The 27,583-nt window shown below is 40.9% G+C and overlaps 1 protein-coding gene across 1 annotated transcript; it reads left to right on the top strand.

Annotated features, from left to right (window-relative positions):
- The first annotated feature begins 406 nt into the window (after window positions 1-406).
- On the top strand, window positions 407-27,583 carry LOC6503785 (protein Star). The gene is made up of 6 exons (XM_001965211.4): window positions 407-557; window positions 935-1,251; window positions 16,695-17,678; window positions 25,171-25,658; window positions 25,722-25,886; window positions 25,944-27,583. The coding sequence occupies exons 3-6, from the start codon at window positions 16,772-16,774 to the stop codon at window positions 26,169-26,171; spliced, it is 1,788 nt and encodes a 595-aa protein (XP_001965247.2). The 5' UTR covers window positions 407-557; window positions 935-1,251; window positions 16,695-16,771; the 3' UTR covers window positions 26,172-27,583.

Below are 27,583 nucleotides of genomic sequence, written 5' to 3'. Positions count from 1 at the left end.
TTCAAAAACAAACAAAAAATTTAAAATTTGTACCCGTTTCCGTAACATTTTTCTTTCCTAAACTAATCTGTTTATTGTACATTTTTATTCATATACAATTTAGAAATTCTAAGGTGATCTAGATCCTTTAAATTCTCCTTTTTTTTAAGTTATTAAAAACATAACCGTTTCAAAATATTACGAAACGGGAAAAATGTTCAGGAAATGGCTAGAAAATAGCACATTCCGGCACAATCCTTTATTCTCTCTTACAAACTATAGCCCAATAATGACTTTACAACATTTTATATACCAACCGGTTTTTAGTCTGAACCGGTTAAGAAAAACTTGGCCAAAAAAAGAGACTTGAAAAAATACCAGAATGGCACGCAGGCAACCCTGTCCAAAATGGTCACTACCCCTCGGTCGCACTACAACCACCTCCCGGATTCTTGGTCACACCAAAATTTTCTCTCCAAACGATAAAACGTAACACCGCGACTGTCCGAAGACTTTTGGGAAAATTCGGCAGCAATTTAGCACAGCACCTATCGAGATTGACGAGAGTGGCGACACAGGTGCGTCTACGCTGGACATTTCCAAGAGATATACATATAAAGAAATATCGTCAGTGCTAGTGCCAGTGGAAGTGCAGTATTTTTATAATCGACGCGAATCGGGCGTCGAGCGCGTGCATATATACGGGTTCCGTTGGTTCCGTTCCGTTTGGACTCTTTTTCTTTTTTTTTTTTATATTTCTTGCACACACTCCTCCTCTACCACTCTACACCTTTGCGTCGTTTGCGTCTCTTGCGTCTCCTGCTCGTTTCGTATCGTAGCGTACCGTACCGTAGCGTACCGTACCGTAGCGTAGCGTATCGGCGCGTGTGTGTGCGTCGGGTGCTGCTGCTGGTTGGTGTGTTGATTTTGTGTGTGTCGTTTTTTAACTAAAAAGCACAGGTAGAAGATAAATCATGGCCGCAAAGTATGAATATGAAATCGAATAAAAAAAGAAAAACGCCAGACACACCTACCAGGAATTAAGTTCAAAAATTGTGTACAAATTTCAACAACAAAAAAAAAGATAAAAAATAAAATGTTTCAAAATCTAAAAATCTAAAAAAAAAAAATATAATCTATCTGCGAATTAATTTACAATTTAAATTAAAAAAAAAAAGGAGAAAAAAGTGAGAAAGTGTCTAAAAAAGAGTGCCTGGAGTTTGCAAGGATTTTTTTTGGATAAGGACTCGAGTTTCTGCATCGCCCAAGGAGGTGAGTTTCCGGGAAATCTGCAAGGGGTCTCCTTTTCTTCCCATTTCCTTCCGTTTTCTCTCTTCCTTTCTTTCCTCCAAAAAACCCTATTTTCACACGTCCTGCAATTGCAATTTTTTTTTTTGGTTTTTCCCAAAAAAAATATCTAAAATGTGGAGATACTTTTCCGGTGGTGATTCCCACGCCATCAGATCCAGTCCCAGGCGGCGGGCAGGCAGGTAGGAACCAAGCGGTTTAAGAACCAAGACCCTCGCCTTTGGTGGCCCAGAAATATAAAAACCAGAAAAGAACTGAAAATTGAAATGTTTTTCAGGCAAATGGCGAAAATTGAACAACAAATTAACAAAAAACCACCCGCTGTTTTCAGAATTATGGCTGGTGGAGAAAATAAATCATCACAATTGCAATTATTTTCCATCTGCAGTTGCAATTTGGCACTCAGAGTGCTATAATTATTATGTAATTTTGTCATGAATCAGAAAAGGAATTGGAATCAGAATCAGGTTGGATTGTTGGGTTTTTGGGGCTAGGAGGCTCTATTGGCGACTCTCTGGCGACTGTTTTTATTTTCTATTTTTTTTTGGCAACTGCAGAATCCGGCACAAAAGTTCAGCTTCCTGCAGGTCCTTCTGCTCCTTTGGCTCCTTCTTCTCCTAAATGTCCTAACTCTGAGGGATATCTGCAGAAAAAGGCGTAGCCAAGAGCCCTGCCAAGAGAGAGGAATTTCCTGCTGCAGTTTTTATGATTTTATTTCAGTCTCCACCCAGATAAACGACTAAGTGATACCTCTTACTCGATTTAGACTTAAATATTAGAGTTTAGTTTGTAATAATATGCCCCTGCTACCCTCTAATCCCCAAGCCATAAAAAGAGTTTGAATTTCAAATAAAATCCCCTCTTTGGGAGACGACGACTGGCAGCTGCTTCTCAAATGACACTTCCCTAGAAATTCTTAGAAATTCTTAGTAGGGAAGTGCAATAGATCTGGCACTTGCTGGAGGACTCTAACACCTGTCTTTTGGGAGGCAGATAGAAGGGAGATCTGTCCAGAATCTCTAGTTCCTTGAGTCATATCTCCTCCCCTAAGGCGCTCTGATTTCCTTGCTATTAAAGCCTAGAATTCGCTATTTCATCTTTAATTATCCACTTTAGCAATTGTCTTTGATTAAAAGTGCAAATTCAGAGTCTAATGTTCTCCGGGAGTGGCGGAAGTGTTCGCTTAAAGCCATAATTGCTGCCTCTGATCTCACTTTCTCAATTGGCGATCATCTGTGTGTGATTTGTGGCGACAATTATGCCCCATTATGTGGCATGGCCTAAGAACCGCTATGTGCAACATACAGACTTCCAATTGCAACAGACTAGAAGACCAGAAGACTTGAAGACTAGCAGACCGGAGGTGTAAATGGCTCTTACCTTCTTTTGACCTACAAGGGGGCCTCTCGCATTTCCTGCCCATTTCCATTAACTGTTAATTATTGTTTATAAAAAAGAGAGGGGGGGTGCCTACTAAGCATTGGCTAATAAAAGCTTGCAAAGATTAAAAAAAAAAAAATACAAGAAACCACAAAAATTTCAAAATTGTTTGAAATTGAAATGCAGCCCAGCTGGCAACAGAAATCAGCCAAAAAGGCATATAAGCAATAGCAACAATAGGGGGTAACATTTTAGAAACAAATTATAGGAAAATAAATAATAAAAATAAATAATAAATTTAACTAATACTAATTATAATGACTAAATAAATAGAATTATAATATTAAATAATACAAATGAAATATTAAAATACAATAAAATATATAAACAATAAAAAATTAAAATATGAAATATATTACGTCGAATAATTATTATAATAATAATTTTCATAATTTTATAATCAATAATAATAATATTATTCATACTTTTATAACAAATAATAATAATCATATATTTTTTATAAGCCCTATTTTTCTCACCACCACTGTTCTCTTGAACACAACAACAAAAACAATAATAAAGCAACAAATAAAGTAATTATTTCCTTTCACATGGCGGGCTGGCTGGCTGGCTCTCTTTAGCTGCTGCTGCTTCTTAGCTCCAAAATCCGAAATCCAAAATCGGAAAGACATAAAGAAATAAAAAGCAAAAAGAAGCCTCAAAAACCCAAAAATAAAATCCAATTCCAAAAATGCTCTGTCGGCGTTTGGGCTTTGTTGTTGTTGTTGTTGTTGTTTCTCTTAGTGCAGCAGCAGAGGCCCCAACACGTGCAGTCTTTATAGAAAGAGAGGAAGGGGGAGCCAACTAGAGAGAGAAAACTATTACAGAGCCAACTATAAAGAGAGAGGAGAGAAAAGGAGTCATTTTGCACTCTTGTACACTTTGGGAAAATGGAACTGGAAAGGATTAGTAAGAGTATTAGTGGAGAGTGGAGCTTGGAACTTGGAGACTTGCTTGATCGATTCATGCCGAAAGAGATGATGACTAAACCCGTTGCGTTACAAGCCATATCCGTTATGGAGACCACTCCTTTTTTCCGTATTTGGTCATCAGATTTTGGCAGTTCTTTTGCTCTTTAATTGATCCAAAGATATCTCTTATATGCATGATCTATTATGAGATAGATCTATATTGTAGCATTTTATAGACTCTCTATTCTACTCTACTCTAATCTCTTTTGAAAACCGGAACCCGCTTTCGTTTTGTGAATGAACTTTTTACGCTGCTAGTATTTTTGAACTGATGTGGGTTGTAATCAGTATTTTATTTAGTATTTTCTAGGGCATATATTTCTTATATATTTCATATCTTTATAGGTAGTTTTTGAAAGGAATGAGTCTTAAAACTATAAGAAAATAATATAATATAATAAATAGTATTATTAACCAGGGTATTACTAGTTTCGAGACCTTCTTTATAGACCCACCCATGGAGAGACAACCCATTTATTACGTCATGGCCCGGCATGGTACTTATTTGGCCATGTTTTACTTATTTTTTTGTCAATTGGCAGCTATTTTGTGGCCTAAACACTGAAATACAGAAAGTAGGTAATGTAAGACACCAGCTACAGATTGTTGAGTCATCATCGTCACTAGTATTTCTTTCTTTTTTTTCTCTCAAAGTTGCGAAATCGATCTCGCTTCGATCAAGTTCATATGTACTTTCCGCACCAGACAGTCCACACATTTTCTCAATTAATTATCTCCCGAGCGATGTCTGCTTCATATACAATGTATAGAAGATATAGTATAGTGTCTATAACCCATATATCATTGCCAAGATCATTTTTAGCGACATCCATCGGGTGGGTAGAAGCGACTGAGTGCCTCCATGTCCGTTCCACATTTCGTTCTGTTTGTCTTGGGCCGGAATTTCATTGGAAATTCACTCTTTTTTTTTCGCCAAACAATCCTCCATAATGTAATAAATTTATATAAATTGCCTCGCTAATGGAGGAGAGATTAAACACCTCGCCATCGATCTACTCGTTATTGGCTCTGCTCGGCAGTTTGTTTTTATTTTTGGGGATTCGGAAGCCACATTCATGAATGGAAAAATGAATGGCGGGATGGCCTGCCTGCCCGGGTCCGGGTGTTTTGAACTTTTACTCTGTGACGTCAAAGTGTTGGAGTAAGAGGTGGGAAGATAACTCAAAGGGACTAGTTGATTGTCCATCTATAAAATAAATCAATATTTAATGGCTTTTGGTCTATAACTAAGAAATATGAAGTAGTTATCCCATCATAACTAAGAAAGTAATTACTAGAAGAAAGAACTTTTTGGGATACAGCCTCTTTATGACTCTGTGAGCAAGTCTAGTCCATTTTTAATGCCTAGAAGTCTATTATTTTGAAATGTGTAATAGCTACCTCATCATAACTAGAAAACCACACACAAGTAGGAAGAACTTTTTGGGATACAGCCTCTATATGATTCAGTGAACATGTCTAGTCCATGTTTAATGCCTAGAAGCCATTTTTAGATCTATAACTATGAGATATGTAAGATACCCAGTCACAACTAACAAACTACTGACCAAAAACAATAACTTTTTGGGATGTAGACTCTTTATGACTCAATAAGCAAGCCTTTCACAGTTTACAAACATTCTGCACTATTACAACCCTACAAACTATCAGATACTGAGTTTAATAGTCATAACTCATAAACCCCCGACAAGAAACAAGAACTTTTTGGGACACAGTCTCTAAACAATGCAATGAGCCAGCCTAGAGCCTTTTTGTAGGTCTAAAATCATGAAATCTATAACAACCCATTCATAACTAATAAACCACCTACAAGAACAAGGAACTTTTTGGGATGTAGTCCCTGTATGACTCAATAAGCAAACCCCTCACTGTTTAATAACATTCTGCAGAATATTTTCGAAAGTAATCGCAGAGTGAGCAATGAGGCAGAGTCATGCAGAAATTCGAATTCCAATTCCATTCACCGGAATGGATCCCACTCATCATATCTTTACCGAAAACAGCTGACTAACCGGCAAGGGGGCGGCTCTACTATATAGCCTATACTATACTATATAGAGACTGTGCCTGTCTACACGTGGGTGGTGGTGCAGCTGAGCTCTTGGAAGACAGCCCCACCAATATTTACACAACATTGATGGACAAGTACAGGGTGTTTGTCTACTTTGTTGGGTGTTTTGTTGTTCCGATCTGGCTTATTTATTCATGTTATGGTATATGGTATTATTCTATTTATAACTGGCACTGGTGTACTAATTTGTAATTTGTTTAATGATTCACTTAGCGGAGTAGATAGAGTGTAGAGTGTGGGAACAGGGCTACTACTGCTACTACTATTACTACTACTACTACTACTATTACTACTACTATTACTACTATTACTACTACTACTACTACTACTACGACTACTACTACATCATCTTTGATTTGTGTTTAGCATTTGCCCGATCAATCAGCATACCTGTTGTTGGAATTAACACAAACCATATCCATCCCCCAGGCCAGTGTGGTGTAAACAAATGTCTGGCCGAGATCGAGATCTCATTGGCTTTAAATAAACAAAAAATATAAAAAAAAAATAAAGAAAAATAAAGAAAACCTTTCAATGGACTATCTTATCCAAGAATTAATTCGCAATTTACGGATGATCTTTATTTTTTTTTTTTTGAAAAGTGTTGGTTTTTTTTTTTAGAAACAAGTTCTGCTCTTCCTCCTCAAGAAGTCTCCAAAACACAGAACCGAAAAGCAAGTCAAGTCGAAAACCACAATAATAATTCCCATAATTATAACAATGAACCCCACAGATACAAAGATACAAAGATACAGATACAGAAATCCCAAACCAGTGTGTGGTTTGCTTTGAAATACAAACTTTTGTGGTTACAAGTTTATTTTTTTTTCATTTCTAGACCACAGAGACAGAGTCTCTTTTACTCTCTTTCTTCCAGAGCTTCCAGAGCAGGGCCCAGAAAGCCAGAAAAGTTGTGACTGCCAAAAAGAAAATAAAAATAAAAACAAAAAAACAGAAAAAAAAACATAGAAAAAAGAATAAAAAAGAATAAAAAGAATAACCAAGAAAGAAAAAAAGGTGTGTGAGTGATACGGATACCTGAGAGTTGGAAGAGAGAGAGGTGGAGGTGGGTGGCGGGAGGAGGAGGTATGGTTGTTATTTCCATTTTTTTTTTTTTTTTGGTCTGGAAGTAAAACTTTAACAACTTCCTAAGAGTTTTAGTGGGGAGGGGGTGGGATGGTGGAGACCAGCCCTGAAATCAAGTCCCCCTGCCCCCCTCTGGAGATAACCAAAACAGACCTCGCCTCCAAAATCACATAAATGCGACAATGACGAGGCACAAAACGGCACATTTAAATGTGGCCAAAGTCGTTCTCTCGGAAAAGCTGGTCTCTCTTCTTGGGCATGTGATGGGAAATGTGCCGTTAGTACAGTTTAAGTTCAATTAAAAGAGAAGAGTCGGCCATTTTGTCTTTAATTTCAATTACCAAGGTGGATAACGGGGGGGAATAAATAAAAAAATAAAAAAAAAATTTAAAAAATGTGTAGTATCTGCATATAGTTTGGGGCGGCACTCGAACTCGTTTCGCTCCAGAAAGGCCCAGAAAAATGTGTCATGGCTGGCAGTTGAACTAAATTACTTAGTTTTGTTCTAGTACAGCTAATACACTGGAAAAAAATATATACAAATAATAAACAATAAATTATAATAAATATAAAATAAGTAAAAAAAAAGGACTTAAACTTTAAAGACCAATTTTAAACTCTTAGACTCTATATTTGCTATTTTATTTATTTATTTTTTTTTTAAATATATATTTTTGTCAGTGTATTAACTGTGCAGCAGTTGTCGCACCACCTGATGATGAGTGTTTCTGGCTTGGCCGTAATTTGTTGGCTTCCTGCCTTCCCGCCTGCAACAAGCCGCTGCACATGCACCGCTTGGCTGCCTACCCTCTGTGGCACATAGCCGCCGCCCTCTCTCTCCACTCCTCTCCCCAGTTCGGGTTCAATGCGCCACCGAAAAGAAGGAGTCTTCTTCTGGCCACACGAGCCACCAAATTGATAAAAATTAGGGTGCCACTCGGTGGCAGACACAGCCCGGAGCCTTGGAGCTCCTAATTGCCGCCCACCTGCCCATCACTTGACCAGAGTTGAATGCCTCCGGCGGTGGCACGCACCTCTCTGCAGAGGGGGGCAGGTGAGAGAGGGTTACGAAAATGGAGTTTCCCGGTTTATTTAGCGAACGTCTCCACTCTCCACTCTCCACTCTCCGCTCTCCGTCTTGGCAGTCTTTTGTAATCCGCACATTAACCGTTTTACTTTTCCCAGACTTTAATGCGAATTTCAGAGTTATAGACGCTTTGTTGTTGTTTCTTATTGTTGTTTTTGTTGTTTAGTTAATGCTTCGCACACGTCAACCTAAAAAATAAAAAAAAAATAAAACAGCAAACTGAAAATAATGGAAGAGAAACAGAGTTACGAGTTTCAGAAATGCCACAAGTTTGGAGAAAAAAAAGGTCACACACCTCGATTTTGGGAGTACAGTGGGTGTGGTTGTTGATCTAATATTATTTAAAAATTAGGAAATAAATAAAAATTATAAAAAATTACACTAAATCATAAATACCAAAATAAATAATATAGTTAGTATTATAGGAGCTAATAAAAGAACCTCTATAAGCCAGGGACTGAAGTCGAAAAAGTCATTAACTTATAGTATTAACAAAAAAGATAAAACACTATACAATTTTCTCCCTGAAGGAAAAACTATGCATTTCCACCATATATTTTTAAATTACATTTTTTTATATTATATGTTTAATAAATAATCACTATTTTTTGTATCAGTTAATACAACTTTGAATATAACTAATATATACAGATATACAGAAAAGAATATAATAATTATTTTTTTTTAAATTAAATTTTTAAATTATTCAATTTACTTAATAATAAAACTCAACTCTTGCTAAAATATTGGTATAAAGAGTCCCGGGTCCTTGGTTTTTGAAAAAAAGAAATTAAAAAGAAAAACAAAATATTAAAAGTAATAATATTATGATAAAAAATATTAAAATATTAAATACTAAAATATTAAATAATAATGATAAAAATATTAAAGGAGATTTTTGACTTGAGTGTATTTACAAAAAATAAAAATAAAAAATCTAAAATAATCATTATATTCAAAGTTTTAATTGTTTTTTCTTGAAATAATGATTATATTTTTATTATTGTTTTATATATTGATGATTATTTATTGAAATTATTATTGAAATTATTGAAAAATTAAATTCTAAATATGTATAAATTCTATGATGAAACTTGTGATGATTACAGTCTCTTTTATAACCACTGTACTCCGGGTAGAGGAGTACCCTTTCTTTGTTCCATTTCCCACTTGTTTCCCCCAAAAACTGTCTTGATTTTTTGTTTTCTGTTTCTTTTATTTATTTATTATTATTTTTTTTTTTTGAATAAATTCAATCCAAGCCACTAACTGCCCTCCAGGACATCATCGGCAGGTGCGTCGCTCCCTGTTACCTTTAAGCCTTAACCCTCCTGTCTTAACCTCCCTTAACCCTCTCTGCCCTCTTCAATTGCAATTTTGTAAATTGAGTTTACATTTCGATTTATTGACACGACCTGCAGTCGAGTGACTTTTATGGCTATTTGTGTTCTGGTCTGGTCCTCCCTGGTTTCCTGGCGCTTTTGCGATTTATTTAATGGACGGAGTGGCAAGTCGAGTGATTCTGAAGCTCAGTTTCAGTCAAGGGAGGATCATATATCCTTCTACCTTACAGAGAGGACAAGTAGATGCCCAACACTTCCTGGTAAACTGCATCACAATAGTCTTTTTCTCTCCAAAATTCATCTTCCTCATCAGTATTCCTCAAAAAAAAAAATGTGAAATGTCATGGAATTTGAATGAAAAGTCAGGCAACGTGGCATGCCACTGCCTCTGGCAGAGACACATAGACGTGTTGCAAACAAAAAAAAAACATGCAAACAGAAACCGAGACTCTTCTCTACAGATCTCAGGCATCTCAGTCGAAATTTTCCACTTGAGTTTCCTTTTCTGGCCATTCATGCATGCCGGAATGGAGGCGGAGGCTTCTTCCGTTTTTGGCTAGAAAATAGGAAAAGAAAGACATGTGTTTTGAGAGAGGGGGAGGGGGGAGTACTAAGCATAATCTCAGTTTTCATTTTTCCAAATTTTCACATTTTTCACCTGCCTAGCGAGTCAGTCTTTGAGCCATTTGTCTGTTATCTGGTTGGGTTTTGGCCCAAATCCCCTCTCAAGCCTGATTAACTGAATTATTATGCCGTCCTCTGGGCCGTCCTCTAGGCCTTCTCTGCCTCTGATCCTCTCTTGCCATTCGTCATGCCCGTGTAGACACACAAGAAGAGCAGCCATCAGACATCAGCAACTGCAACTGCAACTGCCACAGCAACTGCAACTTGCCACAGCCATCAAATATTGTTTATGTTTTCTAACCAAAGTAGTTCTAGCTCACTCGCACTTCTAGGTGGCATGGACAGGGGCAGGGATGTGTGGCACATGTACTCTCGACACGCACACTGCACCACCTTGCCACTGCACCACCATGCCACTGCACCACACCACCATGCCACACTCTTTCTAATCATCTGAACTGAACCTCGCCGAGAGAACGCTTGTTGCATTTTTGTACCTGCTTGACCTGCTGGCTGGTTGTTATTATTGTTGTACTTCCCCTTCCCCCTCCCCTTGTTCATGTCTCTTCCTCTTATACGCATCTCACAGATACACAGATTTTGTATCTGTATCTGTTGCTCTTGATCCATTTCCATTTCTATGGACTTTGTGCGTGTTTCTTATTACGCTCTGACTGCCTCTTTCCTTTGAAGAGTACAGTGAGGCCTGCGAAAGTGAACAAGTGAGTGGGGTAGTGCAAGGTAGAGGGTTTTGTATTTAATTTTAAAGGTGTATTGTTGATTTTTAAAGTGTATTTTTAGACATTTTAAACTAGGATATGGTCGAGGTAGTATTTTCATTGAAAACTACTTCTCGAAGAACTCTTTCTGGCGGATATCTTCTATACTACTATCTTATATATTCTATAATACTATCTAATATCTTCTAAACCACTATAGCGAACTATCTTCTATAGTTACCCCCCTTGTAGAAGTCTCTCCTGGCCGACTTCCTCTTTTAGATCACTTTTATGTAGTACTACCTCTTATGGAACTCTATCTTTTAGACCTCTTAGAGAAGGTAAAACTTATAGAACCTCTGTCTTAAAGAAGACCCTCTTGTAAAATGTCATCTTGTAGAATATTTTCTTGCAGACCTTCTCTATAGAACTCCCTCATGTCATTATTATATTATTATAAATCCCTCTTTTAGAACTTGCTCTGTCTTTTTAATAGATCTACCTCTTGTGGTATACCTTCTGGGATACAACTAGAAGTCTTTTAGAAGAACTTCTTATAGAACTCCCTCATATCCCCTTGTTATAACTCTCTTATAGAACTAACTCTTGTAGTACTCTTGTTCTGGGATATAACTACCTATAACTATACACCTGTTTCTTATAATTATAGTTAAATATATAATACCTTCTAGAGCCCTTTTAGAACTCCCTATTTTGAACTCATTCGAGTATCTTGTAGAACACTCTTTTCTACAACTACCTTTCATAGAAGAACCTTCCTTAAAACTCCTATTTTTTAAGGATTCTTTTTATAGAACTCCATCTTTAAGAACTCCCTCTTCTAGAAGAGGACTTCTCCCTTTCTGTTAGAACTATATCTCGTAAAACCTTCTCTGTAACTCTTAAAGAAGCACTTCTCAAAGTCCCCACTGTTGCCTCATTGATCTCTGTTGGTTGGTTGGCTGGAGTCACGTTAGCAGCTTGCCCCATCATGACCAGGCCAGCAGACCATCAGGCTTAAATTAATATAACGTTCCGATTCCCTGGAAACACTGAAGACTGACAGCCATGATGGGAAATGGATTACAGACTGGAGTTTAATTGTGGAATTATGCCGAGGAGGCATTGCATAATTGTAGACTCTGCTGGCCAGCGGAGAGCGCACCGCAGTTAACTTGGCTAATTGAGGAAGAATTCCATTACCAATCCACCATTGCCACTAAAAATAGTCAATAATTAGGCGGGGCAATAAATTAAAGGCTTTATAGAAACAATGTCGTTTGGAGATCAACAGAAGCCATCCCGGGGCGAGAGGTCTAAACCAAACAATCAAAGGGCCAAGTCGGTGGCGTAATTGGCCAACAACTCCCACAATTTTATTGCCTTTTATGGTCTAAGACTTTTTGTTGAAAATGCGGCACATTTTCGCAGTCGTTGTGGCACTAAGACACGTCAACTTCTCATTACGGCCATAACTCTACCAAAAATCAAATGCATTTTCTGGCTAAGAGTCCTGTGGCACACGCCATCTGTCCCGGGACTCCCTGCCGCCACCTTTTTTTTTTTTTTGGTAATAAATTCCAGGCCAACATGCAACAAACGGAGGCAAGAACGGCTGCATTTTCGTACTTACCCTAGATTCCCACTCTTGGCAACTATCCAGGCGCATTTTTATGCGCTAATTTGGTAGAACGACTTGCTGAAATGGCTCTTGGCTAAAAGGCATGGCTCTTGGCCTGGCCAGGAACCTGACAGGGAGGGAGGGAGTAGGAACTCCCCCTGAGGAACAAAAACAATTAAAAACTCCCAAGCCGGCTGATAAACAAGCCAAGATAAGTCGACACCGCTCTCCAGACCCTCCTGCCAGTTAGCCAAGTCAGCCTTTTGGCCAGTTTTGTGGCATATGCCACACATTTGTTGGCTCTGTCTCCCTCTCCCTCTCCCCTTTGTGGCACTTCCAATAAATATCCCAAAAATGCCTTACCTGGCCAGGGAATAGCTATTTTTTTCATTAGCGCTTAGGGTCAGGTCAGGGGGTAGCTCTTTACTGGTTGCCAAGTGGCCTAAAAAGGGAGTAACACCATTGCAATTGAAGAGCAATTTTATTTTCAACAAAAAATTGGCTCTTTTTAGGGTCTTCTTGAAAAAAAAGGGAGTTTCTGTTAAAAATTTAATGAGAGGGGAGAGTTTAAATAAGAATTTCTGTTATCTAGATAGTTATTTTTATTTATTTCTTATTACTTATTTATTATTTTTTATTTGTTAACCTTTTTTTTTTAACTTTAAACCCTTTTAACCTTCTTTTTTAATTATTTTCTTGTAAAAAATCATTTATTTTCGAGCCTCTTTTCACGTTTTTTGAATGGAATTCCCTTAGTAACTGGCCACTGGCTCACTGGCCACTGGCTCACTGGCCACTGGCTCACTGGCCACTGGCTCACTGGCCACTACTAGCCTGGCCAACCAAACTCCACTTTGGTAATCAACTTGGCTTGATCCCCCCTCTCCCTTCTCCACTCTGCCCTCTTTACCCTCCTCCTTGCATTCCAACAGGCCTTAGTTGCCTTTTTTTTTTAGAATTGCATTTTTATTGTCTGGCACTTTGTTGTTACCAATTTTGTTACCAATGTTGGCGACTGCTACTCCTCCTCCTGACTGCCTCTCTTGTTGTTGCTATTGTTGTTGTATAAATAAACCATATGGCCAAAAGCGTAGCAGAATAATTCTTTTTTTCTTCTGAGTTCTTACCTGTTCAGGTCGTACCTGTAGCTGGTAGTTGGTAGTTGGTAGCTGGTGGTTCTGCCTTCCTCTCCTAACTGATGATGATGATGGAGTTCTGGTCGAGTGCGTTTGTAAATGTTTTTTTTCTCTTTTTTTTTTTTTAATCAAAATGTCTTGTGCCGTTTCGCTCAGTGTTGTTTTCAAACCGAAACCCCACATCGCACGATCATTAAACCGCAGAACATTATTGTGGCATGTTGGCTGGTTGGCTGCTTGTTTCTTCCTTTCCAGCTACACAGAAAGAAAAGTAGTACTATTCCAAAGTAAACTTAGTTACTAACTAGTTAGTTAATAGCTCTTAAGTACCAGTTTCTTCTCTCAGTGTTTGGATCACCTTTCCTTTTCTTGTTTGTTCAGCTTTGGTTGAAGTTTCTCGGAACTTGGCCAGCAGCAGATACCTTGCACTTTGCCAAATGGCTAAAATGGTTAAAATGGCAAGACCTTAACCCTACACTACCCCCTCTCTTAACCCTCTTCTTTGGAATCAAAGCCTAACCCCTGGAATGGCGCCATCTGGGGAGATGGTTCTTCTGTTGCCAAGTCGTCCCCAGCTTCCCAGACAGCCAGCAGACACAAAAAAATCCACAAAGCACACAGCTACAGATACAGATACGCCAGATATAGATACAAAGATGCATAGATACATCCGCCAACTGTCGGCTTCCTCTGATTTCCTATTTTTTCGCCTTTTTTTTTCTCACAAATCGATCGATTTCAAAAGATGCGACAAGCCGTAAATCACACGCCAGACTAAAGCGAATGCAGTATCCAACAGATACAAAGATACTCAGATACAGAGTCTCCCCTTTGGCCAAATTCGATTTCATGGAGCTTTTTACACAAAGACCCAGCTAATTACTGAATCAAAAGTCCATTAAAAGCCACCATAGGCTTGAGGTATCTGTCAGATGTGCGATGTATCTTCTGTGAAAATGTATCTTAATAGTTGAAGCCAGGAGGCCGTGAAAATGGATTGTCGGAAAGTGGAGAGAATGGGATTTAAAGGTGGATAGTTGTGGGAAAAATATAAAAATATTATAGACTAAAGAGATTCTAAAGATACTGTATCTGCAGGAGACTAAAGACTATAGACTCTAGACTGTAGAGTCTGTAGAGAGAGTATCTGTAAGGAGAGAAGTCCAGCTTACCTCAGATATGTTTCAATAAATTTCAGAATTCCAGAAAATCAAAACATTTTAAGCAAATGCAGCTCTCCAGGGGCAGCCGAGGGGCAAGATGCAGTAGATCCAGTAAAAACTGAAGAATGGGGAGCCGGAGAATGGGGATCTGAAGAATGGGCAACTGAAGAATGGGGATCTGAAGAACCAAGAACCTCTCCTCGAGCTGGGCCGCACGCGTAATGGATAATGAATGCGCGAATGCCTCGCGGCGGCATCTCCATCTCCTCACACACTCCTCAAGTCCCTGGCCACCACTACTTCCCACTCCACTGGATGGTCAGCGATCTGATTCTGATTCTGATTCTGAAACCCATTCCGAGACAGCAGCCGCAGCCTTGCCCTTAGCGAAGAGATTCTTTTTAAGAAAAAAAAGAGGAGATGTAGAGCTTCTTGGAGCAAAAAATGAATGAAAGTCTGGGGAAGGAGGGTTTTAGGAGGAAATGGAGGTATTGAGAGTAGTAATAGGGTTTTGTAGGTATTTTCTAAGATATATTTTATAATGGTACTATGGTTCCAAGTTCGAACTATGTATCTAAGACTAAGAATTCTTATATTTTCTTATTTTTTTCGAGGGGAAAGGGCTTGTATGAGGACTTACAAGTCTTGAGACTAGATAGTTAGTCCTAAAGGCTTCATAGTTATTTTCAAATATTCCTATATATTCCATAAAAATACTGAGAGATCTAACCTATGGTTCTAAGTTCGAATTTTGTACATAAGAGTACAGAGGGTTTTTTTTATGAGAAAATGGAAGTCTTGAGACTCAAAACAATGCTTAAGTTGTTCTTCAGTTTGATTATTCTTCGGTATTCAGTATGGGCTTCAGTGGGATGTCTAAAGATACTTGTTCTGCAGTTATTCTATCCTATAGATACATATATTCTACTAAAATAATAAGGGATCTATGGTTCTGAGGGCGAATTTTAGGCCTAACTTACTTTACTCTCTTGACTTACTTTACTTTTTTTTGAGGAGAAAGGGCACATATATGAGGAATTATAAGTCTTGATACTGGATAGTTAATCCTAAAGATCCATTCCACAAAAATACTTAGAGATCTATCTCTTAGAGTTCCAAGTTCGAACTCTGTACCTTACTTTTTTTTGGAGGAAAGGGCATCCATCCTCGAAAGAATAACTCAACTACCCGAGAGCCGCAACAGCCGCCAAGAAATGGAGAAACATCTGCCACTGCCACTGCCCTGCTTGCCACTCTGCCACTCGCACTCTGCCTGCTATCTCGCTTGCACTCCTTCTTCCATGGCTTCCTTAGTTTCTGGCGGCTGTTGCGCAGGCGCACAGTGCTCTCCATACAGTGGTGGCCATAAATATAGTTACTACCTTCTATATGCTTAGAGAATAAATAGGTTTTTTTTATTTAATTATTAATTATTTCTTCTGGGGAGAGTACTTATTTTTATTTCTTCTGAAAAAAAAAAAAAGAAACCACTTCCAGAGTCTCTGCCACTCTTCAGAGCTCATTGATCGCCTTCTTCTCGGGCCTGCCTCTTCAATGCCTTTCCATTTATAATTCTCATGCCTCCATGCCGCATGCTGCATGCCACCATGCCTCTATGCCTCTTGGCTCGCTGCACTTCTACTTCCACTTCCACCCCTCCAGAGCTCGCCTTTCCTCACTTCTGTGTCTCTTTTTTTCAAAAAATACTTGGCGTTGTTGTTGAAATTCTTTGGCATTTCTTTCTGTCTCTTTTTAACTAGTCTGCTGTCTCTCTTGCACTAGGCTTTGTCTGGCATTGGCTCGATTTTTGACAGGTGGTGGAGTTTTGGATTCAATTTCCGAGGGTCTGGGACTGGGTCTGGGTCTGGAGTTCGAGTCTGGTCTTTCATTTCATTTTTTTCTATTCATAAAAATTAAAATGAGTTCAGACAGGGAGAAGGAGAAGGAGCAGGATCAGGGAGGATCAGGGGGAGCCAGGACACAAAAGACTGCCAGACTTCCAGAGAGAGAGAAGATCTGTCAGGGATGCTGTTTGGAAGGAAGATGATGCCTCCTCCAGTTCATTGCACTTTTCTGGATCTTCTACTAATTGGTTTTCTTTTTCTCTTCTTCTCTACTCCACCAGGATGCGGCTGTAGAGGAGCCAGACTTGGCCAGAAGGAAGGAATCAAGGAATCAAAGGAACTAACAGAACAGAGAACCATGTCCCAGCAAGTGTTCTCGGCGCATCCAGCGCTGGCGGTGGAGCAGCTGCAGCAGGCCGGGGAGCAGGATCACCAGCACAGATCTGGGGCGACATCCCAGAGTCGGCGGCATCCCAAGACCACACCCAAGAAGTTCACACTCATCCGGAGTTGTGCCGGCGGTGGAGCGGCAGGAGCTCTCAGTACCAGTAGCTCCTCTCCCAATTCCGCCTCCAAGAAATCCCCGCCCGTGAGACCCAACTATGCGTCGGTGGACGACGATGATGACATCGAGTGCGAGGACGTCGATGAGGTGAACTTTGGCCACCAGGACAAGGTGGCGAGGGAGGAGGGGGAGGAGGCGCGGCAAGCAACCAAAGACTGCGGCATCGACGAAACGGATCACGTGCAGCAGCGCCACAAAGGCCACACAGCGACGAGGCACCATCACCAGGATGGAGGTGGCGGCGGATGCGGAGGAGGAGGAGGAGGAGGTGGCGACCAGAGCGATCTGAGCAGCGTGGTCAGCTCCCCGTCGGTCAGTACGCTCTCCTCGCCCCTCTCCACGCCCACCCGGCTACCCCAGCCGCTCCACTGCTGCCAGAAGCTCCAGAATGGCAATGGTGGCGGCGAGTCCCGGGCGAGATCCTCCCCCCAGCAGTCGCAGCATCCGCACCGGCATCACCATCATCATCAGCAGCAGCAGCACCACCACCACCATCACCATCACCATCTGACGGCGACGGGGGGTGGTGGAGGTGGCCTGGGATTAGGATCTGGTGGATCCGGTTCCGGATCCTGCAAGGCGAAGAAGCTGGATCCGAGACTGAATCCCTCGCCGTACCGCCAGCTCTTGCCCATCGCCCTGTGCCTGCTCTCGTTCGCGACGGTCTTCGCCACGTTGATTGTTTACATGGACACGACAGGTGAGTCCTTTGTCCTGCGAGTCCTGCAGGATCTCCTGCCAGTGTTTACTTTCTTAAATTCGATATCTCCAGCATATGTCTCATCTGGTTTTTTATTTGCTTTCATTTTTTTTTGTTGGGCCACCGGATGTAGGCTGTGTTTGCCAGCATGGATCCGCTTCCCAAAGAGGTTGTCCTGTTCTGTGTCCTGTCCCTTCCTGGGCACACTTTCCAGATTAGTTTACGGGATGAGACTGTCATAGATCGCTGCTGCTCCTGCTGCTCTTTTCTGCCACAATTTCTTTCCAGGGCGTGGGAGTGGGCAGTGGCGCTTCCTGTCTGCCAGCGACTGAGAAGAAGAGGAAGCCAGAATGGCAACAACTCGCTTGGCAACAGGCAGTGGCATGGTCTGACTGTGGCAGCTGTCACTGCCCCAAAACGCAGTAACCAGCAAGAGCGACACGTGCTGGCCTCCACTCCCTCCCTCCCTCGCTCTCTTTTTTCAAAGACTGCCGCCCCAAAACGCCAAAGGAATATCTAATTGCCTTTGGACTAAGAGGCCTTGTTTGGGGCATGAAGTGGCCATTAGGAGTTAGTGTTTGACTTTGGAGGAGGAACTCCGGAAAATACATCTATTCTTAATAGTTTAAATAAAAGATATAGTTTCAAATAAATACTTGCCACACTTTCTATAAAAGATTTAGATCTACAAGAGATGTATTTCTTTACAAGATTTTATAAAAAGATATATTATATTTGTACTTTTTGTAAAATACATATTTGAGAAGGTATATCTTAACTCTGGTATCTAGATTGTCTTTCAAGAGTGATAATATTTTTTTTAATATTTTATGATAATATAATACCTTCCACAAATCCTGGAAAGAGCCTTGTTTGGGAAATGGAGTGGCCATTAGGAGTTTTTAACTTTGGAGGTGTAAAGAAGAATATTTAAGATGTAGTTTATAAGAGATACTTAAGAGAAACTATAGTTGTCACACTTTCTGCAAAAGATATACCTAAATCTGTACAAGATTACAAATCTGTACAAATCTATACAAGATAAAAGATATATACTTTCTATAAAAGATATCTTAAAAGAAGGTGTATCTCGACTCTGATTTCTAGATTGCCTTTCAAAAATGCCAATCTTTCTTTGATAGTATCTTATTCTATTAAGTTATATATGATAATATGTATAATAATAATTTTTATAAAGCCGCCTCCCTTGAGGCCCTTAAGAGTGCTTAACTTTGGAGGAGAAATAGAGAATATTTAAGACATAGTTTATAAGAGCTACCTAAGAGATACTATACCTGTCAGGACCAGAGAAACAATACTTGAAAAACTTTTCCTCGTAAGATATCTTATAAGAAGGCATTCCTTAACTCTGATAGGCAATCTGATTGATAAGATAACCCCTTATGATAATACGACTTGTTTGTACTTTCCACAAAGCCTTCCCTTGAATATGGGTTAAAAAGGGCCTTGTTTGGGGCATGCAGAGGTCTTCAAGAGTGTTTTACTTTGGAGGGGTAATGGGGAATATTAAATATATATTTTATAAGAGCGTAGTTTATAATACTTTCTACAAAAGATATCTTATAAGAAGGTATATCTTAACTCTAATATCTAAATTGCCTTTCAAGATAACCCCTTATATGTCAATATGATATAGTACTTCCCAGAAAGCCTTCCCTTGAATAAATCCACTTCCATCTAGATTCTAGACCTTGTTTATAAGACAGCAGTGACTCAGAGCTCCCCCTAGATCAGATCAGATATAGCTCAGTCCTATATATCTTAGCTACTGTCGGATGAAGCAATTTCTTTTAATTCGCTAAAATATTTTGTTATTGCTCCGACAATCGCCGCAGCTTACGAGATGCGATGAGATCTCTCAGACTGGCCTAGAATTTGCTTAATTTTTGTTCCTTATTTTCGCTCTGGCAGCCGCTGTCTCGACGAAAGCGGAAAGTGTGTATTATTATTTTTTGCATATGATGGGCAGATCGCTGGCGCCAGAGACTGAGTCAGAGAGAAGAGTGACTAAGGGCCCGGAGAAGAGTAAACAGCTCGTGGAAGACCCAAAAAATCAATGTCACTCCATTGTTTCCTCCCTGCCACTCTCCCCACTAGAGATATATTTTAAAATTCCACTCGGGTCTTGACTCCTCCTGCCGACTAGCTTCCTTCCGTAGCGCCGCCAATTTTTTCCTTTCTTGAGAATTTTAATGCAAATTTGGATTGGCATTTTATTGGTCGGATTGAGCGGAAGAAGGTGAATGATTTGAACCCTCAAGTCCGGCCATAAAGTTTGCTTTTCAATCCTTGAAGTTTGGGTAACTTTTTCATAAACTTTATGCCCCTCTCAGTATTTTGGTTTATTGCCATAAAAATGGCTTTAAATCGGAATTATGATGCCTGCTGATTTCTGGCCATAAACTTCAATCTCCAAGCTAGACTCGGAACTGGGCGTGGTGGTGTCAGCTGCTGCTGCTGGACAGACCCAGTTTTATGGCCCATTGATGGCTCTATTAGGCTTATACGAGCCAATGGCTTCATAAACAAAAATAATCATAAATTGGTGAGCCATTCCAGCCACTCCCTCCCTCAGTCGTTGCATTTTTAATTCCAACACGTTCTTCGGGAAGACAGAGTCCCCCCGGGAGACAAAGGTCTCAGGTCTCAAGTCTTAAGTCTCAAGTCTTAACCTTTGGAAGCTCTGTTGGAGTTGGAATTTCTTCAAATCATGCACTTGACAGAAAGTGACAAATTTTCTGTGTGTTTCTTGTGGAATTTCCCCCCCAAAAAAAACTATAGTTCCATCCGATCCAATCCGATAAACCGATCTCCGACCTCCGACCATGACTTTTCAGAATCCAAAGACCCAACTCCGAGTCTCACACTTTTCTTTCTTTTTATTTTTATTTTTTTCTGCTGGCCTAGGCTGTTCTCGTTACAACACTGCCCTCGGCCCCTTTTTCGAGTTCCTCCATTCTATATCTTTTATTCCATATCGTATAATGATAATAATAGTAGTGCCAGTGGTGCTAGTGGTCCCCCACAATCCAATCCCTAACTTTGTTGTAACCGTCACGTTCCGGAGCTGATTCTAGCAATGACCGAAGCACTTTTTCAGGGCCTTCCTCTAGAGAGTGGAGATCGGAAATGCCATTTGATGTTTTTCTGTTTTTTTTTTTGGCGGCATTTCTTGACCTGGAGTTGTGATTTCCAAAAAGGGGGATTAGATTAGAAAGGGGGTGTCTGGGAATTAAAATAATTGAGGGTTTTCTAATCATTGAGGGAAAAGAAAGGTTATTTTAGTTAAAAAAAAGTTAGTAGTTAGCTTTTTCATTAATAATACTAGTAAGAAAGGTTACTGAACTATAACTTATGGTGTTAGACAGCTAGTATTAGCCAAGTTAGTGCTTTATGGCCCACTTTTGTTCCCAAAAAAAACAGGTTCTACCCAAAAAAGCAACTATTTCCGAGACAGCCATCACCTAAATCACTCCAAATCATTCCAAATCAACTGCCGCAGCACATGTCTAGGCGTAATAATATTCCCTGTCACCCAATTCGGAATGTGGCATGCCCCAGAGTGGGCTGTGGGCCATAATCCCCTCATAGCCTACTTATCGACACTCGCCCTGCGATTACTTTAGTCATCGATTAGCTGGCCGCCTTTGGGAAGCAATGTTGCCGCATTTCATGTGGCAGGTGGCATTTGCCCTGCTTGACAGGTGGGTGGAATGGCCAGGTGCAGTGTCATTAGCCTCTGATACTCTTCTACTCTGCTACTCTTTTTTTAAAGTGTATTCTGGAGGGCAAGGCCTTCGGTTTCACACTTGCGGTGATTACAGGTTATAGCTGCCACTGCCACTGCCACAGCTGTCTGGCGACAAATTGCAAATTACAACTTTAATTCAACTCTAGCACTTAGAGACACTAGGATTAATGACTTAATTCCCGTTAAGCACGCAGAGGGTGGCTTCTAATAGACTACTTACACTTAAAGAAAATCATATTTTATGACAATTATTCGCTCTGTGTAGCTGGCTAGCTTCCCTGCCTGCCACCGGATGTCATTTAGGGCTGCCACTCCCCACAGCCCGGCTTGTGATTCATTCACTTTCGTGTGCAATTGCCACTAAACATTGTTGCATGGCTGGCACACCCCCACACCCCTCCTCCCCCCTCAGTTGGCGATGAAAATCCACCCCCGCAGCGACGATGTCTGGACTGCGAGCTCTGGCGGAGATCATCATCCAAACAGAGCCCCTCTTGAAAACCGAAAGCCCAGCGAGTGCTCGATAGCAATTGTGGAAAAGCAAAGCTCAAATGGCATTATCACAGCATGCCCCACTGTGGCAACCACTAATGCCACCACCCGCATATAAGAGTCGGGTTATGCCACCAAGCAACCCCCTTGCAATTGCGCAATTTCTTCGGCGACTTCGTGTGCGGGCCTCCTTGGGACATCGTCTTTTGGCGATAAGGTTAACAAGAAAAATAAATGAGGCAACTGCGTGGAGAGATATTTCAATCAGGGTTGATGAATGGCCGAAAAGCGTTTAACGCATTAGGGGTTTGCTTTCAACCACCTAGCCTTAAGGGGGGGAATGATTAAGATTTCATAAGGAAATATATGATATGATATAGAACTTTGCACCTCATCACGTGACTCAGAAAATGGCACTGCAGTGGCCCCTCTGGCCTGGTGATTAAGATCCGATCCGACCCACTTAGATTAGGTTTGAAGCAACCACCATTCTGGTTATAAATCAGCACTGGCATTGCCTTTATGCAGATGTTGCAACATTGGTAGTTATCAGCATGGAAACGGGCCATTCGGAGTAGCGCCAAACAGGCAATTACCATTTAGACAAAGGACTACAAGCCTACAAGCCCATTCAAACTGAAATCAATAACCGAACTAGGCAATTGTTATAGAAAACCCCAGCTCGCAACCCCATTGCGGAGGACACGCAACTTCAGACCAGGGCTGGCAGGGCTGTGGATATTACACAACAAGGGTAACATTGCCCGACGACCAAGAGTCCTTAGTCCGGAGGCCTTAGTCCTGGCGCAGTTCCTCTAGAAAAAAAATAAATAAAAGCAAATGAAAGAATAGTTTATGAGGTTTTTTGTTGAAAAAATGCACTGAAAGGTAGTTAAGGAAGTGATTTATTTGAGGGAGTTGGGAAAAGGTCTTTAACTCTAGATTAAAAAAGGAGGGAAAAAGGTTCCAACTCCTAACTTCTAGTTACTAGCTTCTAGCATATCTAGCTTCTAACTTATAGCTTATCTAATTTAAAGCTTCTAGTTACTAGCTTTTAGATACTATCTTCTCTAGTTTCTACCTTCCAGCTTCTCTAACTTCTAACTTCTAGCTTCTAGTTTGTAACTTCTAGCTTCTGCTTCTCTAATTTCTAGCTTCTAACTTCTATATTCTTTCTTCTCAAGCTTCTAACTTTTAGGTACTAGCTTCTAGCTCTTCTAGTTACTAGCTTTTAGTTTCTAACTTCACTAGCTTTTAACTCCTGACTTCTAGAAAACTTAAACCCCCTTATTTTTGTCCACAACTTCCACCTCTGATTGAAAATTCATAAAACTTTTGGCTTCCAACGCCCCTGACTCTCCTTCTGCCATCCATCCACTTTGATGTGCCTTTTGTTAAATTATTGAAAAGGGCGTGTTTTCTGGTGGCAAGGGTAACTCAACTCGTCCAACTTGCAACTTGCTACCCCTGGGTTTCGTTTAATCCGCCCGAGGAAGAGGACGCGAACTTAAAGTTCCTCGCCGCTTAACCGCAATTAAATGTGGCTCTCCCCTGCCACCACTCCGTTGAATGTTAATGTCCCGCCGCCATTGAATATAATTTTCAGAGCCCTCTCCTGTCATTTGTCTTGGGCCGGCCACCCTTTTTCGGCAAATTAGAAATGTCAGCTTTTGACACCGAAATTGCCGAGCCAGAGGGCAGATTTCCATTGCCAGGCCATGCAATTCATTTCTTTTATTTCGCTTTTTTCGGTTTATTTATCGGATTTACATGTGTTGGCCTCTAAAGGCCTCTAAAGGCGGTGGCGGCTTTAGTTTCCAGCTGTCGGAGGTACATGGTATGGGGGTTACAGAGTCTATAGAGTCTTTACAGCCATTCTCGAATGCTGGTAGACAAATGATTGAATAATTCATTTGCCTTCTAATCGGAGGCTGTAATGCGATTCCCTCCATCACTCTGGAGATCAGATTTCCTACAGATTTCCTCCACTAATGGGCCATAGTTTTCCCTCCCAAACTCGACACTTTCCCTAAACCATCATGATCGGTTCGGTTTGGGCGTTAATTAGTGCAGGTTTTCACTTGACATAGGCATTAGCCCTGGGCTCCAGATGGCAAGTATGGGAAATTAGAGAGAAATTATAGTTGCTTCTCTAATGGCCTGACTTTCAGCCCCGGTCCGACCGAGCCAGCCGGCTATGAAATATAATAAACTTTATGGCCATTTTGTGACCAGAAACATAAAAGCTGTTGCCTTTTTTTGCATGGCACATTTGCGTTGAATGGCCAAAAAGATATAAAAGTGGATATATTTGTATAACGACTGGGTGAGGCTATAGGGGATACAGAGGCTATAGAAGCTATAGAAGCTATAGTGGCTATAGAAACCATGACGTATCCAGTAGCTGAATTGGAAGATCGATTGGACGAACTGGACGCTGCCACGCTTCGGCCCACGCGAGTGTTTGTTCTTATTTATTTTAGACTTTTGGCTCATAATTCAAGTTCTTCATAGTTGATGTTTGAGAGGAAAGAGTTAAGATAGTCTACCTTTGGATAGCCTACCTAGATGGCCCTTCTTTAGGGCTTAGACCGTAGCCCGTAGGCTGTAGGCTGTTGTGGCAACAAAAAACGAGTAGAAATTGGCACAAGGAAAGTGTGAAAAGCAAATAAAAGCAAGTGAGTGTGGCAACTAAAGCACAACTAAGTTGCCAAGGTTTATGGACAGGTTGGGCCGGCTCTTGACTCATTGGAAGTGGTAGAGTCCAGGGGGGGGGAAACTAGTCTAGTAGCGGGGGATAGGTCATGTGCCAAATACCAAAGGCCGTGCGCTCATTATACTTTATGGGCCGGCCGAAATGGGCGAGGTCATTGCTGCTACTGCTACCAAGTGGCTGTTTCCTTCCTACGACCTTCAACGAGGTCTCCATCTACTCCCCACCTCTCTCTATGTGCCTCTTTCCATCACTCTCACCTGCCACAGTTTATGCCAAAGTGACATGGCATTTAAGACTCTGAAAAGGCTTTAAGATTTTGAAGCAAATTTCAATTGGCAATGCAAATGGTGGTGGTGGTCAGTGCGCTCCACTTGGCAGCCGAGCGTGGCCGAGTGGGAGCCACTCACGCCACCCATGCCTCCAGTGGTGCAACAACTTTTAATTGAATCCAATTACCCACCTCCCTCCACTCCAGCTAGATACTAATCCTCCATATCTATTGCTTCTTGCAGAGATCCGACATCAACAGTTTCGGCTCAACATGTCGCGCGACTACGATCTGAATGGAGTGGCGCAAGACGACCCAGCACTCATTGCATTCCTCCGCGAGATCCACATGGGCAAGTACCTGGGCAAGGCGTCGCCCAAGGTCGTGACGGCGTCAGCGGCTGGTGGTGGTGGTGGTGGTGGTGTTGGTGGCCATCCCCCATCCAGACTCTCCCCGAGCGCCAGCAACAGCAGTGGGAGTGGTGCCGACCAGCTGGCCCATCTGGTGGCCGATCTGGTGGGCGGGAAGATGAACGGTGCGGTTATCCAGTCGCTGAGCGGCCCACTGGCTCATTTGATTACGGCGCCCTGGTTGAGCGAGCAGCTGAACTGGATGGGCGTGCTGGTGGAGCCGGAGCCCCGTTGGTACTTCACACTCCGGAAGCAGAATGCCCAGCGGGCCAAGATGCAGGTGGTGCATGCCTGTGTCTCGCCCAACACATACCCCAAAGAGGTGCGTCTTTACTGCCTTACAATTCCAATTGAATGTAACTAATCCTTTCTATTCTAATCACAGATTACCATTCAGAACGAGGATGTGCGCATCAACAGTCTGCAGGACGAGGAGACCTCGTGGTTCAAGTCGCGTGTCAAGTGCTTTCCGCTCTACACTATCATGCTGGCATGTGAGCGCACCGAGTACGATCTGCTCAGTCTGGGAGTGCAGGGGCATGAGTTGGAGGTAAGTTAAATATATTTCATTTCATTATACTGCGACTAATCCTTAATTATTAAATAGATTCTGCAGACGCTGCCCTTCGACAAAGTTAAAATCGATGTGATATCGATACATTTGCTCGAGGATCACGAGGACGTGCACGACTATGTGCTGGACATCAGCAAGTTCCTGGCGGGCAAGTCCTACAAGCTGCAGCGCAGGATCGGCAGGAACTACTTCTATCAGAGGAATAACGCCAGCGCCAGTCGCACGCGCAAGAAAGACATCCTGCTCCTGAAGACGCCCTAGACGCCCTGGATCCACATCGAACGATCATCGACGAGCGAAGAGCGTTAGTTGTTAGTTAGTAGCCACAAAAGCAAGTGAAATGCGAGAGAAATAGAACCAAGTTACTGAACAGTAGACTTGACCGAGAAGCGAGTAGAGAAGAACTCGCTTAAACTGAACTCTATGTTATAATGATAATTATTACCATACCTACGCTACACACTAACAATATTGTTTATATACATGGGATATATAAGCTGTATACCGATTATGATATATTGTACGAGTAGAATCTTAGTTTTTGTAAAACTTGAACCATCCATCCAGACCCCCACCCATCATCCCTTCCCATCCAAAACATAATTCTCCCCTTTATGTTATTTCATTTGATTTTTTGTCGAACGCCCGTTTTTGTTGTGCCGCGAGTGCACTGAACAAAATACTATACATAAATATGCATATAACGTATTATGATTTTGCTATAAGCTATGCTATAAAGGAATGTTATTGTAAGAGGCCGGTGCCGCTGCCCTTTCGATGTATAAATTAAATTGCAAATTGGCGCGGCTAGGAATTATTGTAACTGCTCTTCGATTAGTGTTAGGTCGGCTATATCCTTCAACTATCCAACTATCTATCTACGCAAGTTTATGTTATATCGAATGCTTTATATAGTTATCTATAAGTGAACACAAAAAAAAAAAAACAAAACAAAACAAGAAAATTTAAAGTAAATTATTGTTTAAAACTGGCGCCGGACGACGAAGCGCAAACTAAAATGCAAACAAATATTTAAATTATATTAAATTATTGAACCAAACCAAGCACATCCATACACACATTGTACACACCCACACACCACACACACCATTAGCGCAAGCAAATAAATATATAGAAAAAAAAAATCATTTGCAAAATCTGCTTTCAAACTCATCTCATACTCATAGTTACAAAATAAGCGAACTATTTAATTAAATCAGACTACTAAACGAGGCAGCATTCAAAAAGGAAATCGAAAAAGTACCCATACCCGAAAATAAACACTCAAACTCATGCACATTTTATATGTCCTAGGAAATAAATAAATTAACTAAAAAATAAATGTTAAAGTAGCGCGAACGAAATTAAATGTAAAACCAATCGTATTTCAATTACATTTTAGTAATTATGATGTATTATTATTTTTTATGTGCACACCCGTGTAGACACACTCGAACAAAACACACACGCTCTCAGATACATGAATATTAAATATATAAAACAGTGGTGACAGTTGTTGCAAGTGCCGCGAACTCGTTGCACCTCGCCCAAGACTCCTTCTCCCCCAAGACTCTACAAGACTTGAAAACAAACAGATGCAGATGCTGATGCAGATACAGATATATTACTTTGAGAACCGAGTAGTGAATCAGTGCCTTTGGCTTAGACTTGAA

This window comes from Drosophila ananassae, chromosome 3R (assembly GCF_017639315.1).
Source record: "Drosophila ananassae strain 14024-0371.13 chromosome 3R, ASM1763931v2, whole genome shotgun sequence".
Classification (NCBI taxonomy): domain Eukaryota; kingdom Metazoa; phylum Arthropoda; class Insecta; order Diptera; family Drosophilidae; genus Drosophila; species Drosophila ananassae.
Note: the sequence above shows the minus strand (reverse complement) of the source record. Positions and strands in the feature narration are given on the sequence as shown.

What these genes read in the sequence shown, in the direction of transcription:
- LOC6503785 (XM_001965211.4), top strand. Translation starts at nt 16,772, where the DNA reads ATGTCCCAGCAAGTGTTCTCGGCGCATCCAGCGCTGGCGGTGGAGCAG. An exon ending in TGTTTACATGGACACGACAG is followed by an intron (nt 17,679 to 25,170) that starts GTGAGTCCTTTG and finishes TGCTTCTTGCAG; the next exon opens with AGATCCGACATCAACAGTTT. An exon ending in TGCAGGGGCATGAGTTGGAG is followed by an intron (nt 25,887 to 25,943) that starts GTAAGTTAAATA and finishes ATTATTAAATAG; the next exon opens with ATTCTGCAGACGCTGCCCTT.